The sequence below is a fragment of the Pteropus medius genome, unplaced genomic scaffold (assembly GCF_902729225.1).
Source record: "Pteropus medius unplaced genomic scaffold, Ma_sr-lr_union100, whole genome shotgun sequence".
Lineage (NCBI taxonomy): Eukaryota > Metazoa > Chordata > Mammalia > Chiroptera > Pteropodidae > Pteropus > Pteropus medius.
The window spans coordinates 9,147,095-9,166,776 of NW_024349803.1; the positions used below are offsets into that span (position 1 = coordinate 9,147,095).

A 19,682-nucleotide genomic window follows, 5' to 3' on the forward strand; every position below is an offset into this window, starting at 1 on the left:
ATAATATATTAAAAAATAAAACGTTAAAAACTAAACTAAAAGACAAATTGCTTTTAAACCTTGCATACCAAGTATCTGTATAGTCACTATCAATATGCACTTATTAGAAGGATGGTATAAGAATGCTCAACATAAGTTTTCCAAAAATGAGAAATTTTATGTTTCTCTTAACAGCTATTATAGGACACAAAAGATGGAACTAAAAAGCAATATGAAACAGGACTGGAGAACACACTCTTGAATAATTAGTGATAGAAACAACAATAAAAAAAGATTGGTTAAGGCAATCACGGCATATAGTTGAACCCTGAAGAAGTCATCCTAGAGTGGTTAAATCAGACAGGTTTAAATCTCAGCTCCACTAGATATTAAGCTACAGGGCAACAGAAAAGTCAATTGTTCTCTATGAAACTCAGATTTCTAATCTTTAAAATGGTGATAATACTACTTCAGAACAGGGATTTTATTTTGTTCAGTGCTCTAATTCCCTAGTACCTAGAATAAAGCATATTAGCATATAGGAGGCATTCAAAAAATGTTTGTTGAACGAATGACTAAAGTTGATGTGAGAACTAAATGAGTAACAAAAGTATTTAGCACTGTATCTGTAGTGTATAAGATGCTCAATTAGCATAAAGTTCTCTTACTTTGAGTATTCATTTTTTAATAATTATCCTGCCCGTTTTGCAAGCAAGCTAAAAGCTCTAGCTCCTTAGTTGAGCTCTGCTGAAAGCCACGTTCCTAATTGTGCATGCTGTAAGGTTAATGCTGTTTGAAGAATGCAACCAATTATCTCTTATGTTCCAGAACCAGGGAAAGTCATTCCAGCAGTTTTCCCATCACCCAGACCTATAGCCTCCACCTCCAGAGTTGAGATGATCAAGTATAATAGCACTAAACATCCCTGTCCAAAATGCCTAAATGTACCACAGGGATGAGTTAAGGGAATAAAGAAGTACTCATCAGAAAAGTTAAGTAGGAACTGGCAAACTGTCTTACCACACATATATGAACCTATGGCTTAGAGAACTGTTTCATCTTATACTCCTCATAATTTTCAATTCTATCTCTCCTCTATTCTATGATGCCAGCCAGAGCAGAAAACTCCAGCCGCCTTTGTATCCTTCCAACTACTTTGTATCCTTCTTTGATACAGAAGCAGGTAGAAGAGAAGATGAAGGCATCTTATCAGCAAAAGTTTATCCAAATATATATTTAAAAAGCCCTTTTGGCTCTTTTAAGTTTATAGCTTTTACGACACATAACATTTTAGTTCACTCAAAATTACTGAACCTGGATGTGGCTCAAATACACTAACATTACCTAACAGCACTGAGCAGAGAGACTTCCAAAGAGTAGATGTTTTCTAAATAATTGTCCCATGTATGAAATAGCTTTTTTATTTTATGGCTTTTCTTTTAAATAGTGGATTATAGAGTCTTAATAAAATAACCTGGTGATGGACCAGAGATAATCCAAGCATATTAAAGACAATTCTTTGGTAGTATCATTTTTTATTTCATTTTTACTTTACATAATAGCAAGTTGTAAATCAAAATAAAAGAAAGACTGAAAATAAATATGGGTAAATTAGTAGAAAAAATACAAGTTAGGAAAGGAGAAAAAATGCTATTAAAAAATGCTGAGGAATTCACTAAAGAACATCTGCATACCAGAAATGTAGGACTTAAGTTACCTAAGACTGCAGTGACTATATGTAAGAATCTTTCATAAGATTTGAGAAGTGAGAGAACAGAGAGAAAGAAAGACACTTTGGTTGCCTTTTAGTGAGCATTTCAAGCTTAATAAATATATTGGATGTATGTGGTCTAAGTAGTACATGGAAAAATGGGGAAAAATTACTTCACAAGGTGTTATAAAGATATATGTTTAGAAACTTGTAAATTTTTCAGAATGCCTTAAATTATTGTGATTATATCTCCAGCAACTAGTCTGTCTCTAGATGGCAGCCTGCACTTTTTAACATTCTTTGTAAAAAGTAGACCCCCTTTTTCCATGGGGAACATAATCCAAGACCCCCAGTGGATGCCTGAAACCACAGACAGTACTGAACTACACACACACACACACGTTTTTTTCCTATATATATACATATTTTTCATTTAATTTATAATTCAGGTACAGTAAGAGGTTAAAAACAAAATAGAACAATTATAAAAATATACTATAAAGTTATGCAAATATGCTCTCTCTTTCAAAATATCTTATTGTACTGTACTTGCTTTTTCACTTAGAGGAAGCACTTTACAGCATCACTTTAGTGTATCCAAACTGCCAGCATCATTACTCTTGTACTTTGGGTCATTATTAAGTCAAATAAGGGTCACCTGAACACAAGCACTACAATACCCAGACAGTTGATCTGATAACCCAGACAGCTAAGTGACCAATAGGTGGGTAGTGTAAATACAGCATAAATACACTAGGCAAAGGGATAATTCACATCTCAAGTGGAGTGAGACAGCACTGTGATTACATCGCACTACTCCGAACATCACAAAACTTAAAACTTAATTGTTAACTTCTGGAATTTTCCATTTGATATTTTGAACCATGTATAACTGAAACTGTGGAAAGCAAAATTGCAGATAAAGGGATCTACTGTATATTTCTGCCTTTGTAAATACAAAGGTAAGTGAAACACCAAATTAACTGCTCCCCAAAAAATCACAAATCAGCACAAGACATATGAATACCAATTAACTAGTCTTGCAAGCCTGCATAGGGTACCTTTCATCCAAAACAAGAACAGATAACTTTATTAAATATTAGAATTTCAAATTCTGAGGTTGGTTGAGCCATGCTAGCATAGCCCAAGGCAAAAAGCAAGTATAGTTATTAACCTAAAGCAATAATCTTTCAAACTACTTTTATCAAATCTTTAACAACTACTAAAATAGCCTCATCTTCAGTGCTAATGCTGTTCACATAAGAATTAGAGGAAAGAATGGCAAGGAAAATAAACTTATTTGGGCTCTATTACTAATATTAATAATTCAAGATAGACAGGGCTTCTTAATCTGTAGCATATGAATTCGTAAGTATCTATGAACCTTTTGAAACTCTATAAACTTTTGTGTAAAAGGCCTGAAAAATACCAGAAAACTATCAAAGGAATTTGAGAACTCAAGAAGGTAAAAGTTATACATTAGAGGAAAAGTATCAACCAAAGATTTTTAGTCTTCGAGAACTGAAAGGAGAAATAAAATGGTAACAGTAAAGAATAGTTCTAGAAAAGATTTACCCTTCATAGCATGGTAGGGAAAAGCCAAGAATCTGAACTGGGGGATAGAGAGAAGAAAAAGAAAAGGCTGAACTCTTTTTCCTTTCTAATAAATTGGGCCGTAAATGAGATGGTATTAGAGAGCCAGGTTTCATCTCTAAGTGACAAAGAAAAAAAGCACAAGGAAATCTGCCCACAATGTTAGGATCCATAGATTACAAAGCAAAAATATTTATTTATCAAGTATCTTGCTTAGAGTAAACACTACATATTTAATTAACTCCAGTTACATAATATATGTAAGATAATTTAGGATTTAAATATTTGATAGTATTTAGGGGTAATTTGGCATTTATTATCAAACTGCAAACAAATGACCAAGCCTTGTTTCTTTAACCTATACTTCAAAGCTATGTCACTAAGAGGTCCCAAATTATCTCAAGTATACTTTTATCACGTGCCTCTTAAAATTTTTTAGTGTGCCACTAAGACTTTCTCAATTCATCTCTTGTCTAGAATCCCTCTTTTCCTACCTTATCAAACTTTTATATAGACGAAAAAAGAGTAAAAAAAAAAAACTATCTGGTAGGGCTTGATGAAAGAGTTTCAAAGAATTTTCTTGAAGCTGAATTTTCTATGATGTTTCTTTAAAAATATATCTTTTATTTTAGAAGTTTGAGACTGACAGAAAAGTTACACAGTATAGAGGTTCCCATATACATCACAATCAGTTTTACTGTTAATCTCTCACATTAGTATGTGAGTTGTGACAATTTGTCACAACTAACAAGCTTATACTGATAACATTATTATTTTGTGCCTCCCTCCATTTTATTGAGAAATAACTGACATATATCACTGTGTAAGTTTAAGGTGCACAGAAGATGGTTTGATTTATATATTGTGAAATGATTATCACAATAGGTTTAGTTAACATCCATAATCTCATAAAGATGCAATAAAAAAATTGCTCCTTGTGATGAGAATTCTCACATATGTTAGTAATTTCCTATATATCGTACAACAGTGTTTCCTACAGTTATCATGTTGCACATTACATCCCTGGTACTTATTTATCTTATAACTAGAAGTTTGTAGCTTTTCAACACCCTCCTCCAGTTCCTCCTACCCCCACCTCATATCATTATTATTAACTAAAAGTCATTATTCAGATTTTGTTTTTACCTAATGTCCTTTTTCTGTTCTAGGATCTCATCTAGAATAACACTAAAGGTGGCAGTTGTCATGTCGCCTTAGCAACTCTGCATTGTGACACTTATTGAAACTTCATTGAGTTGTGATGATCTTGACAGTTTTATGGAGCAGTGGTCAGGTATTTTATAAACTGTCTTTCAATTTTGATTTGACTGATGTTTTTCTCATAGTTAGATATGATTTATGGGTTTTGGAGAGGAGGATCAAAGAGATAAAGTGCCATTCTTATCACATGAAAATAAGAGTACACTCTATCAGTATGAGTAAACACTGATTGTTAATCATGATCATCTAGCTGAGGTAGTATCTGTTAGGTTTATCCACTGTTACAAATTACACTTTTTCCATTTATTTATATTAGTATAAACTCGTGAATATTTTATAATTTAGGTTATAGTCCAATTTCATGATGTTTATTTTTTGCTAAAAAATTTCCCGCTTTGGCCACTGAGGGGCTTCTTTGGTTGGCTCCTGTGTCCTTTTGACATACCTTCATCAGTTTTTTCTTGAGCACTTGTTTACTTTCTGACACTATGAAATGCTCCGTATGTACCCTGTGTGTTTGCTGTACAAGACCTAAAATCTAACATTTCTTCTAGGAGCCCTGGTGTCTTTTATTGGACAATGGAATCAGAAACCAAGATCTAGGTGTTATTTGTGCTTATTGCTACTGGCTCATTGCTAGTGATATGTCATTTCTCTTAAGCCATTTCAGCTGCAAGAACAAAGGAAAATATATATGTATATGTATACTAATGTGTATGCAAACATCTATAAATGTTTTTATGTAGCCATATATGTCTATATCAAGCTATTTATGAGTTATACTAATGTCTTCATAAACCATATGGATTATCCTGCCATCTTTACTTACTTATCTGTAATCTCCTACTACAACAGTAAAAAACCTGGTTTCCACCATCAACCACCTATTTATTTAATTTTACAATTCCAGTATACATATATAGTGACTTCAGAAGTGGTAACCCATATACCCGTGGGAAACAATTTTGCCAACTAGAGTACCGTACTTATATAGTTTTTTTGGTCTTTACTCTTACAATCTCCACTCACTTATTCAGTTACTTAGAACAGCACCTTTTCCCCAAACACCTTCAGTGAGGCTATTTCATTTTTTAGCATTTTTAGAGAAGTCAGATTCTTTTGTCATAGTCCACATTCATCCTGGGATGATATCTTAAGTGATTTAAAAATAAATGCATGCGTCAGTTTATCCTTTGTGCTGTAAAGTCTATGGGTTTTGAGAAATGCATAGTATCATGTATCCAGCATTACAGTATCCCACAGAACAGTTTACCTAACCCTAATCCGCTGTAATTCATCTATTCATCCCTCCTTACTCCCCCAAACCCTGACAACACTGATCTATTGACAATCTCTACAATTTTGCCTTTTCCAGAATGTCACATAAACTGGAAACGCGCAGTATGTAGTCTTTTCGGATTAGCTTCTTTCCTTTCACTCAGCATTATCCATTTAAGATTCACCTATGCTTTCACATTTCTTCTTATCACTAAATGGTATTCCATTGTATGAATATGCCACAGCTTATCCATTTCAGCTACTGAAAGACATCTTGGTGGCTTCCAGATTGGGTTAATTATAATTACTATAAACATTCATATGCAGGTTTTTGTGTGGACATAAGTTTCAAACCAGTTGAGTAAATACCTAAGAGCTCCTGATTGCAAGATATTGTAGTAAGGCTATATTTAGCTCTGTAAGAAACTGTCGGACTGTCTTCCAAAGTCACTATACCATTTTGCATTCTCATCAACAATGAATTCCTGTGGCTTCACATTCTTGGCAATAATTGGTATTGTCAGTGTTTTGGATATTAGCCATTAATAGCTGTGCAGTAATATTTTATTGTTTTAATTTGTACTCCCCTAATGACAAATGATGTTGGCCATCTTTTCATATGCTTATTTGCAATTTGCATCTCTTCTTTGGTGAGATGTCTGTTGAGATCTTTTGCCCCCTATTTTACTGAGCTATTTATTTTTTGAGTTTTTAGAGCTCTTAGTACATTTCAGATACAAACATTTTATCATGTATGTGTTTTGCAAATATTTTCTCCCAGTCTGTGACGTCTTTTCATTTTCTTAATAGTGTCTTTTGCAAGAAAAAAAAATTAATTTTAATAAAGTCCAACTTGCCAATTTTTTTCCTTCATAGATTCTGCTCTTGGTGGTTATATCTAAACACCTCATTACTAAACCCAAGTTCATGTGGATTTTCTCCTACATTTTCTTTTTGAAGTTTATAGTTTTGCACTTTACATAATCTATTTTAAGTTCATTTTTCTCTAGAGGGGTAAGATTTGTGTTTAAGTTCCTTTTTTCCATATGGACATCCAACTACTCCAGCATCAATTGTTAAAAAGATTTTTTCTGCATTTAATTGCCTTTGAATCTATTTTTAAAAATCAGTTGGACTATATTTGGATGACTAAAATAATATTTTAAAACATAATTCAAAGTTTAAAAATTTGATATATATACAACTCTTCAAAAAAGAAACCCACTAAAAAAGGATAAAATATACGAAAATATTTTATTTTCCATTCTTGCATTATCATAACTTTTACTCTGTTCTCTGCACATCCATCAGTTTCTCCTAAACAATAAATCCATCAGGATTATCTGTGGTTTTTACTACATTCTATCTAAAATAGTACTTGTATATTTTTTAAATTTGAAAGCTCTTCCAAAAACATGAGAATAAGATGTTAAGACTCTTAATTAGTCCCAAGAGATTCACACACTAAAGTAGATATTATCTTACTACAATATAAAAGATAAAATGCAAAATATGTCCGAAATTTAGAAGTTTCAAAATTATGAGTTACATTTATACACACAAACACACACAATCAATCAATGGGAAGCAATCACTTTAAACTGATATATATCAGTTCTGATTATAGTAGTATCATAAACAATATTATTTATATAAATGTTTCTCCTGAAATTCTAATTAAAAATTTAAAAAAAAAAACATTTTGAAAAGAACTTAAAACCTTGTAGTAAGAAATTACTAGGATAAAATTAAAAGCAGAAATCTAAACTATAGAAGGAACACTGAAATCACTTTATCGCTGATAACACTTGAGGAGCCTATAATGCATAAATTGGGAATTCTAGGGTGAAAGATCTAAGAGAAACAACTCATGAAGTGGAGGCTTAAAGAATTTCATCTCTAGGTTAAGGTTAAACTAGAAATAAATCTAGCACCTAATCCTCTGGGGACTACAAAGAAAGGTTTTCTTTCCTTTTCTGTCTTTCTTTTTTCTTTTGGTACTGTGTGGGAGGAGATAAAGGTACCTGAGAAGCAGTAATCAAAACCTGGTGCTCTCACAAATAAATTTTCATAATCTGATCCAGAAAACTTTAAAATGTATTTAGTTGTGAATGGTCCTAGATTGGTAAGGACACATGTTAATGTGAATGCTGAATCTTCTCTAGAAGAACGAACCTTATTCTAGGTTTCGCAGAAATGTGAGAAAAAATATGGAACTTGGAATAAAAACTAAACATATCAAGAAAAAAAGCAATATACAAAAGAAGAAGCAAAAAAGTACCACAGAAACAGACTCACAATAAGACTTACTAGAATTATCAGAGATAAGACTGTAAAAGAAAGAAATTTACCATTTAAAAACAATAGAGGACATTAAATAGTCACAAAGACCACTTCCATGGCTTTCTTTTTCTTTAAAAACGAACCAAGTAGCTATAATCTCCAGAATTAAACTACAGTAATTAAAATAGACTGGCACAGATGAAAACAGAGTAAGTGAACTGGAAGATAAGGAAAAATTATACAGAAAGCAACACAGAAATTCAAAAATACAGAAAGAGAGTTTGGAGAAATATGGCGGAGTGAGAGACGTCCCCAGATCTCTCCATTTGAAACAATAAGCTGAACATCTAAAATTCAACAAAACATCCAAACTGCACACCAACACGTCTGAGCATGGAATCTACTCAGAAGAGCTACTAGAGATCAGAACCTGGGGGGTCGGGTGGTAGACTGGGAGAAATAAAGAAGCAGCCTCTCACAGCCGCAAGAACTACATGTAGGAGGAGGCGGAGAGGAGAAGGTACAGTGAGTTAGTTACCTGAACAGCCCTGCCTGGGAGTAATGTGACTTCCACGTGGTCGGAGGCAAGGCCCAGTTGTCAAAGGAGAAAGCAGAGAAGCAGGATGGCAGAGAAACGAACCAACCAAGATTGCAAAACTGAGGCTGAGCTGCAGCACCCAACTCCCAACCCAGAGGGCCCCTACCCCCATATCCTCCAAGACCGAATACCGCAGAGCGCAGGGGTATCTGAGCAAACACTACAGAAATTGTCGTAACACTGACAAGGACTGAGACTGAGAGTAGTGAGCGCGATTAAACACCTATAAGGAAAAAAAAAAGGCATTAAGACTTTTATAAATCAGGGATCCAAGAGGCATAGATGCCACCTACTGGAAACCAAAAGAAAAATGCCTTTGTTGCAACAAGCTAAAGAGAAACCTTTATATAATAAATCTTTTCTTTGGGGTGGGGGGGGTGGGGGGAGTGGAAGCAGAATATACTTCAGGAGGAGAAATAGTCCATTAAAAACCATAAACAACCAAGGTGATAAGGCATCTCAGAGAATAAGAGAAAATCTCCAGAAAATAAGCTTACAGACATATCAACAATTTCAGGAATTGAAAAAAACAACTAGATGAGCAGAATGAGTTCTTTGGCAAGGAAATTGAAACCCTCAGAAAGAACAGAATAGATCTTCTAGAGATAAAAAAAAACACACTGCAAGAATGGAAAAATAAAATAGCAAGCTTGGGAAATAGAGTCGACCAAATGTAGGAAAAGATCAGTGATATCAGACAGAAATCTAGAAATAAATCAGAACGAAGAAGAGAGAAACCAAAGAATGAAAAATAATGAAAGAGAAATACAAGAACTAGCTGATACCATCAGGAAAAAAACATAAAAATAATGAGCATTACCAAAGGTGAGGAAAAGGAGCAGAGACTAGAAATCATTTTCAGACAGTGGACGAGAATTTCCCAAATCTAAAAAGTGAGCTGAAGCTTGGAGAAACTTTCTGAGTGAGATCAATTCTTACACAAGAAATAAGAGAAGAGAGCGTTCTGATGTTTTTTGAAGAGTACAGGATAGTTATTTTGAAGAATATATCTCAATTTCTGATTGTCTGATGGTACCTCTTGAGTAGATTCAGGCTCTGCACTTTTGGCGAGAATACTACGGAAGTGAATTTGAATTCTTCTAAGTGCATATCAGGAAGCACATGCTATCGACTGGTCCTATAACTGGCAATGTTTGCCTTTCATCATTTAGATATAATGGTGTCTAGCATGGTAAATTTACTATTTTATCCACTGTAAATAACAGATAAATTGTAAGGAAACGCTTTGAGATTAGTTTAATAGGATATTCTTCAAACTTTTCCCCACTAGTTCTATATCCTAAGCACTCAGTTCAAAAGTTATTTTAATTAGTACTTACTATACTTTTCAGTGTGGTTATGTTACCCATGGTATGGTTTACCTGTTCTGTTTGAATCCAGTTTTAGAGACTTCCTCCCATCTTTGTTGATTTTTCTTTCTTTTTTAAGACTATGAAACATTAAGGTAACTCCAAACGTAAGGACTATTCAAAAACTATATTCAAATTAACTATCATCCTTTCACCCCAATTCCCTCTAAAATTTCCACCTCATTTCATACACACACATCTCACAGGTAATCAATCATTATTTTCTGGGTTATCTTTCCTGTGTTTCTTTTTGGTTAAATAAGCAGAAAAATGTATATATTCCATTATTTCCCTTTTTACCTTCCAAAAAAAATTTCGTACTTTATTCTTTTCTGCTTTACATTTTGCCCTTAAAAATGTATCCTAAAAATCTCTCTGCATCAGTTCAGAGACCTTTCTTATTCCTTTTTATAGTGCCAAAAAAATTCCACTGTACAACTATATACCAGTTTACTCAATCACTATCTTATGTAAAAGTATTTAAGTTGTTTCTACTATTTTGCAATTACAAATAACACTGTATTGAGTAGCCTGTACATTTATTTTTGCAATGCTGAAGTACAGCTTCATGGCAAAATTCCAGAAGCAGGATGGCTGGGCCAAAAGATAAAAACATATGTAGTTTTGGATAGATACTGTCGAATCTCTTTCCCTGAGATATGTACCAATCTGTATTCCAACAAATAATATGACAATGTTTGTTTCCTCACAGCCTAAGAAACAGTGTTATAATTTTTATCAATCAGATAGGTGAAAAATGGTATCTCAGTGAAGCTGTAATTCACAATTCTCTTCTGTTTTAAGATACGCTTACTAAAGTTTCATAGGTACTTAGGTCTATTTCTGGATTTTTATTATATTCCACTTATATGAGAAAATGGGTGCTGTCTTTGTTAATCATATTAAGAAAATATGCATCTATGTCACTTTTATCAAAATATTTTAAAATCCATTTTGTTAAATGCCTTTTGAGGAACTAAATAGTCGAAAGAAAAATTGACAAGGATGGGAACACAGAATTCACAGAAAAAGAAAGAGAAATGGCTTTCAAGCCTCACTTATAAGAGAAACACAAATTAAATTCATTCATATACAAAAATTAATCATGTATCAACAACCTAAATATAAGAGCTAAAACTAAAAAACTATTAGAAGAAAACAAGGATAAATCTTCATGTCCTTGGATTTGGCAATAGATTCTTAGACTTGACACAAACAGGAACAAAAATGAAATAAACAAATTGGACTTCATAAAATTTTGAAACTTATGCATCGAAGGACATCTTTAAGAAAGTAAAAAATAACTTACAGAATGGGAAGTAGTTGTAACTTATTTATCTGATAAGGGTTTATTATCTAGACTATATAAATAACTCTTACAACTCACAATAACAACAAAAAAAAACACATCTAAATAAAAAAATGAGCATTGGACTTGAATCCACATTTTTTTTCAGAGAAGAAATAAACACAGCCAAAAAACACAAAAAAAGATGTTCAAGATTGATCACTGGTCACTAAGGAAACACTAATCGAATCTACAGTGATACTACTCCATATCTACTAGGACAGTTAAAATTTTAAAAATTGGAAAATAAAGTAGTGGAGAGGCTATGAAGAAATAAGAACCCTTATACATTTCTGGTAGGAATGTAAAATGGTGCAGCTGCTGTGGAAAACAGTTCGGTTCCTCAAAAGTTAAAACAATTTCCATATGACCCAGCAATTCCACTCCTAAGTACTTATACTTAGCCTAAATAATTAAAAAACAGGTACTCAAACAAATATTTGTTCATTAATGTTCAAAGTAACAATATTCTTAATAACCAAAAGGTGAAAACAACCCAAATGTCCATCAACAGATAAATGGATAAACAAATTGTGATATATACATACAATGGACTGTTATTCAGCCATAAAAAAGAAATAAATTATTGATACATGCTACTCCTTCAATAAACCCTGAAGACATTGTGCTAAGTGAAAGAAATCAGATGCAAAAGGTCACATTTTATATAACATGAACAGGCCAATCCACAGCAGCAGAAAGCAGATTAAGTGGATGCCAAGGGTTGGCAAGGAGAAGGGAACGGGGAATCATTACTTAATGAATATAAAGTATTCTTCTGGGGTGATGAATCAAGTTTTGATACTAGAGAGAGGTGGCTGCACAACATTGTGAATGTGCTAAATGTTACTGAATTGTACATTTTAAAATGGTTAATTGTATATTAAATGAATTTCACCTCAATTTTAAAAAATCACACTGATATACTATTTTTAAATCATTCATAAAACCAATCCAAAAACTTGATAAAAACACTCTGTGAAAGACTGAAAACAAGCATTCTCAGGTATCAGTGATGAGAGTAAAACTAGGTACAATTTCTAGAGCTAGAAATCTGACAATATGTTTTTAATTACAAATACAGTTATCTCAGACATTTCCCACATACAGAAAATAACAAAATTTCTCATTACAGTACTGTTTGTAATAGCAAAAGATTACAAATAACACAATGGTCAGCTAGTAGAAGACTAGTTAAAAAAATTATTGTATGTATACCAAAAGGAATGCTATGACAAAGTACTAAAAAACAAACAAACAAACAAACAACCAGAAAATTCTACACACCAATATCATTTGTGTTAGAGGAGTAGGAAAGGAAAGGGAATATATTCCTACTTACACATATGAAAATTAGATCAGAAAGACACACAGACAGATGGATATAAAACAAAGAAGAGTGGTTAACTGTGGAGATAGATGGGGAGGCAGGAAGTGATAAAGGCTTTTTGCTTTATATTTAAAAAAAATTTTTTTTGAAGCATGGGAATGAATTACAAAAGGAAAAAATTTAAAGCCTACTAGTTATTTTAAAATCAAAACCCAATCCAACAGGATACTTACACAGGTTAGATTAAATATGTAAAGAACATCCTTCAGTGCTTGCCTTGCTCATTTTGAGGCTGTAAAATTAACGAATTTGCTTGTCTTCAAATAGCCTAATCTCTTGCCACTCTTCACCCATCTTCATACTTTAGGATTCAACCATAAACTCTATTTATGTCCTACAGCGTGCTGTGTTTTCTTGTTTTTAGGCATTTTTGCACAATCTGTTAACTTTGAACTTTCTCATCTCCACTTTTTTTTTTTTTACTCAACCTCAGTCTCATCTGCAGTTTCTTCCTCTAAGATGTATTTTCTTACAAATATTCTCACATTCACACATAAACAGAGATATACAGCCTGGGCTGGATCAGAACCCCTCCTTGTTATTCTCATAGTGTCCTGTGGTTAGGCATACCAACTCCACATTGAGACAAACCTTACTCTGAATAATGAGGTTAGCACTTAGAAATGTATTATGTCCAAAAACTTACCTAAGTCCTTTATTCTCAGGTTCCTGGTCTATGAAATAAAGATTACATCTTTCTGACAGAACTTTTTAACTAATATTAAATGAGCTAATTTATGTAAAGTACACAGCTTGGCACACAGTCATTAAATAGTGACCTCTTATGAAGGCACTGAGCACTTTACTGAATGTATTGGTATATTTCTCTCTTTGTTCCTTATAATAAAGCTTCTTTTAAAAATTACACATACCCTAATATTGACTGAGGAGAGACTCTCTTGGTAACATTTGTATACTCTAGAACAGTGCTTAGTACAGGGCAGGTGCTCTGTAAATATTTACTGAACTCCTTATGTCAATATGGAGAGTTTTAACTTGGACAGAAATAAGAGAGCCTTTAAAACACTGATTTGATCAGTAACCTCAATAAAAGATCATTGTTCTTTCTCTACTGAAAAGCAAAGAATGGTGATTTACCAACTGATTTCTCCCATGTGGAATTTATTCTGTTAAGATTTACTTATTCTAAAAAAGAAAAATATCTATCAGTTATCTATTAATATGATAAAAATAAAGCTTCACTTTATTTTAACAAATTGTTTATGGATTGATTTCCAACTGACTATAAACTTCAGAAACCCGATTCCTTACTAATGTAACCCTAAAATAATTATTTGAGTTTGTAGTACTTCCTTTATAAAATGAAGACCAAAATACTGTCAAGGACACAAAAATAATAAATGTTAGCAAGTAGCATGTAGCTCCTAATATAGAGCACAGGTACAAATAATATCAGAAAATACTAATTTAAAAAATTTATGATCTAAAAAATTCATAAATTCATAAATTCATAAATTCATTAAATGAATTTAGATTTCCTTCAAAATTTCAAAAAATTACAAATCTGTTGTTTTATAGGAACAAAACCAAACCAGAACAAAATGATATATCCATAAATAACAATAATTTTCTTTATCAAAAAAAGAGTAGTATATAATTCTAGGATAAATTATGTATTAATGAAGGAACATAAAGTAAATTGAAACTGCTGGACAAACAGGCTCAATGTATATTATTTATTCCAACATTTTGTACCTCGACATCCTGAACACTGGATAAAAAAGTTGATTAAGTCCAGAAGTGCGATGTCCCTGTCTTGTTTATATGATTCAATCCAGTCATCCACCACGGACTGTGGGAAAAAAAATATAAAAATGAAAACTTCAAAAAACTTCAATATTACAGCAAATAAATTTTCAAAAAAGTCTGTAGTTTTCTCTGTATATGTCTATTTAAATAAGAAAACTACTTACCTGAAATTATTTTTCTGCAGCCAAAAAAGTAGAGATTCCCTCATTTTTGAAGGCAAGGAAAAGGTAAGTTACTAATGTTTCAAAAATTTTTTTAAAATGGAGCACAACACAATCCTGACTTAACCAATCCCATGAAGCCAATAATTTGTAAGCAACAATAAATACTAATATTCAAAACATACTGTGAGAGTAAAACAAAAACTAAACTAATTTCACTTACATATAGATATAAACTTTCTGAGTATCAGAGAACCTAATCTACTAAGTACATACAAAGAATGTACATGATATATAACAAAAGGCATTTTTTTAAGAATGCTAAGATGATCATTATTAGGAAATCAAATAATTCAACTTATAACACAGTAAGAAAAATAAAATGATTATATTACTAGATCTCAAAATAGTATCCAACAAAATTCTGCAGCCAAGCTTAATAAAAAATTTTCTGAAAAACCAGGGCTAGGTGAAATGTATATAAACAAGATAAAGACACGGATGAAAATATATTTGCTATTAAAATGCTTAAGACTTTTCAACTTAAAAAAGTAACAAAGAAAGAATGCATCTCTAAACCATTTAACACAGGTTTTAAGTTTTCAGTTAATGCAAAAATTAGGAAAATATTGGTAAAGACAATTTCTCTTTCCTATAGTTGATTAAAAAAATCTAAGAATCTCTACTAAAGTCATTCAAAAGATTAATAAAGAAAAAAATTGAGAAGACAGCTGACAAAAGATAAATGTACAAAATAACTTTAACATTTGCAACATATAAGAGACAATGGCTGAGTAGCCTTTTCAAAATTAAAAATATCAAAGAATAAATTCAAAAAGAGTAGATATGTTAATGAAGAAAATTTTAAAACCAGAATATAGAAAATAACCTAAATATGATACATTAAATCTTAAAAAAAAAAAAAGGCTTACTTTAGTGCTTTATCAATAAAGTTCTTCCAATTTGTTGGGCAAATTTAATATGATTCCACTTAGTGTCCTAATGAACAGAATTGTTTGGAGATTTTCTTGGGTAGGAGTAGTTGATCAGAGGAAATGTATAAAAATAATTTTTAAATTTCTTAAAAATAAATTTTTATTTTTGTGTTGAGGTATAATTATACACAGTAAGAAGGGTAATCTTAAGTTACACTTTGATGAAATTTCACAAATACTACATAGACTTGTGTAACCATAACCAAGATAAAAATATAAAACATTTCCAGAATTGAAACAGACTCCCTCATGTTCCCTTCCAGTCAGCAACTATCCTCAGCCCATGATTTCAATATTTTTCCTCAACAGTTGACATATTTTTGAAATTCATACAAATAGTATCTTTTGTTTGATTTCTTTCAATCAAAGTTGTTCAGTGAGAGTCAGCCACATTATTATGTGTATCAGCTCAACCGCATTCCCTTCTATGTGAAAGAGAGAACATTTTGTTAACTACTGATATACATAACACACTGTTTCTCTGACTCATCACATTAGTATTGGGGAGGTATTGTTTTAAAAGTAAACGGAAAATGAAAAAGACCATTATGGTTGTAGGAGAGGGTAAAAAGAAAAAGAATGGCATGGTATCTGTTCAAGATTCAGCTGTGCTGAATAATGTGTCATGCCCTGTTGGCGAAGAATGGTAGTGAGGACTAAAAAAGGAGAGGGCAGGTTAAGAATGACTTTGAGACTCAGGGCCCAAGCAGATATGCTTTGCAAAACAGGTACATAGCTGAGGGGAAAGCCATTTCCCCACTTGTACATGGGGCCCACCATTGTGAAGGTACTCTGAAGATGGCGATCAAAATTTTCTTGAATTTCCAAAGACTGTATCCATTTCTAATCTCACCAGTTATACACGAAGAGCCCAAAACATTCTGAACAAGACTGGCGAGCAAAGACTTGCATTAGAAATATTAGAACTGGATACAAAGATATCGAAAACAAAATACATTAAAAATAATGAGACCAGAAAAACAATACAAGGGAGTAGAGCACAGAAATCAGTCCAAGTATATACAAAACTTAAACCATGACAAAAAAGATACTTCAATTTTGGAGAGAAAAGGGTAATTTAATAAATGATACTAATGTGATTGGTTATTTATTCGGAGGAAACAAAGTTATACCCTTTAAAAGCTATCGGAGAGGTGTGGAGGCAAAGGACTCTAAGGAACTAATGGAACACCTATAGGGAACCAAAGGGTAAGAAATATGGCACACTTATCCAAAACAATGAAAACCAGTGGATAACAGACTGACATATTTATTTAAAGTACTGAAAGGAAAGAACTACCCAACAGACTGACATATTTATTTAAAGTACTGAAAAGAAAGAACTGCCCAACAGTTTCTGGAAAACCCAGCTTCCCTGTTGCCCAGCAACTATTGGACAGCTATTCAAGAACAAAAACAATTCCAGGAGACCGCTGGAGTCCACTTAGGAAGTTGTAACAACAGCAACAAAAAAAAAATGAGAATAATCACATAAGAAGAAAAAGAAGACAACTTTGTTTTGCCTGCATCATCTCATCCCCCCAAACTGCCACTGTTCCACACTAAGAAGGAATTACCCAGTGAGAAAGAGTTCCTCTCACTAGAAAAAGAATGGGGTGAGTAATCAGCTTCTCCAGCCTCACAGGACACTCTGTACAGAGGTCCCACATCATTTCAACCCACCCAGAGCAGCAAAGCTGAGATGTATTGAGTTGGCTAGAAACAAAGTGGGAGTTAAAACTAAAAGACAAACAGCAGGAGTCATCACTGCTCAGAGACAGGCTCTGCAGACAAACTCAGCAGATTTCGCCACTGATGAAGACAAAGGCCAGCACAGGTATCTGTGAATCCCTGCAGATCTCAACAGCTTTCCACAGGTATTTGCATTCACTGATGCCAGCTGTCTAGTCCCTACCTGCTCCCTACCAATACCACTACCAATGCCTAACCTTCACCACAGCTATTCAGGATTTCTACTGCTGCATAACTGTTAAGATGCCAGCTCTTGAGTCTCTCCCCACCCACACAGGAGCCTGGGAGCCATGCTAACAGCCAATTTGGAATTCTGCAGCATCACGAGTGCCAGACACAAGCCCGATGCTCCCTACCCTACTACCACCACCATTTAGCCCATGCTCAGGGATTGCCCCTCCAGCTCTGCACCATTTGTCTAACACCCATCATTGGCCTTCACTGCAGTGCAAATGCAAAATGAGAAAATGCAGCCAGCATTGAGTGCACCAACAGCCAAAGTATCCCATCACTGCTTGTAGGCTCAAATCAGGCCCTGGCCAGCACCACCAGAGCGTACTGATAACTAATCCCTTTGAGCTGTGCACCTGCATACCCTAGCCCAATCCAACATGAGTAAACACCATACTGTGCATGCCTAGAGGGAGAGTTTGCAACTACAGGAGAAGATGCTGCCAGCCAGAGCCTCCACAGCTGCCAGTGAGCCGACAGCTGGCCCTCGCCTTTGCTACCTGCACTGGCCTTTATTACTACAAGTGTGTATTTGACCACCAGCTCCAGCCACCACCACTGACTGACTTGGTTCCTAGCTACTGGACTAAAGATGCTGCCTAGGACACCAACAACCCTTTCAGCAAATGCAGATCTCCCACAATGTTCGCCAAGAACAAGAGGGTTGTCAATGCTGTGGACCTCACTGGCCCGAGCTGAAGAGACATCACACTTCACACTCCCTGCTAGATCCAGTGCCACTACATGCTCCTGCATCTGGCACTCTGTACCACTAGACTCAAGGTTACAGCATGATCCAGTGTGCTCTCACTCAGAGGTGAAAGGCTTCCCTTATTGAAATCATCCTATAGTCTAGAAGAGGTAACTGCTTTTTCAAATGAGCAGCAACAAAACCAGGGCTCCAGAGATTACGAAGAATCAGAGAAATATATCTCCACAAGAAAAATACAAAACACCTTCAGTAACTAGCCCAAAGAAATGCCTGACAAAGAATTCAAAATAATTGTTCTACAGATGGTCAGAGAGCTAAAAGAAAACATAGGAAAGCAATTAATGATCTCAGGGAGAAAAACCTAAGAACAAAATGAGAAGTTCAATAAATAGAAAACATAAGAAAGAACCAAACAGAAATTTTGGAACTGAAGAATACAATGACTGTACTAAAGGATTCAATAAAGAGTTTCAACAGCAGACTAGCATGAGTTGATTGGAGAATCAGTGAACTAGAACACAGATAACTGAAATTATCCAATCATAGGAGTAAAAAGAAAAAAGGAATGAAGAAAGCTTACAGGAGTAAAGACCATCAAAAAATAACAACATACACATAATTGGAGTCCCAAAAGGAGAAGAGAGGGAGAATGGGGAAGAAAGCTTATTTGAAAAAATAATGACAAAGAACTTCCTAATTCTCGAGAGAGATTTGGACAACCAGGTTCATGAAGGAAATAGGTCAGCTAAAATTCTCAACTGAAAACATTCTTCTTTAAGCCAGATAAGAATAAAACTGTCTAAAAACCAAAAACAAAGAAAGAATTTTAAAGCAGCAAAAGAAAGAGCAATTCTTTTTAAAGGAAATCCTCAATAGGGCTATCAGCAGATTTCTCATCAGAAACCTCGCAGACAAAGAGAGAATGAGATGATATGCTCAAATGGCTAAAAGAAAGAAAATGCCAACCAAGACTACTTCACCTGGCAAAGCTGTCTTTCAAAATGACGATGAAATTCTTTTCCTAATGAACAAAAACTGAGGGAATTCATCACCACTAAACCTGCATCACCAGAAATGCTAAAAAATGTTCAAGCTGAAACAAAAAAATTGCTAATCATTAACATAAAAACATATAACAATATACAACACACTGTAAAGGTTAGCATGTAGTCTGATTCAGAACCCCTAATATTATAATAAAGTGAGAGTGGTGCATTAACCACCTAATTCTAGTATAAAGGTTGAAGGACAAAAGTATTGAAAACAGCTATAGCTTCAATACTTTGTTAA

At 33.8% G+C, this 19,682-nt stretch overlaps 1 protein-coding gene across 3 annotated transcripts in view; it reads right to left on the bottom strand.

Annotated features, from left to right (window-relative positions):
* The window catches only part of STAG1 (STAG1 cohesin complex component), a 326,589-nt gene that overhangs the window by 173,152 nt on the left and 133,755 nt on the right, over positions 1–19,682 (bottom strand). For all 3 annotated transcript variants that reach the window (XM_039837228.1, XM_039837229.1, XM_039837230.1), the window contains one exon: positions 14,488–14,584. In XM_039837228.1, coding sequence (XP_039693162.1) covers positions 14,488–14,584 — 97 coding nt within the window. The remainder of the gene's footprint in view (positions 1–14,487; positions 14,585–19,682) is intronic.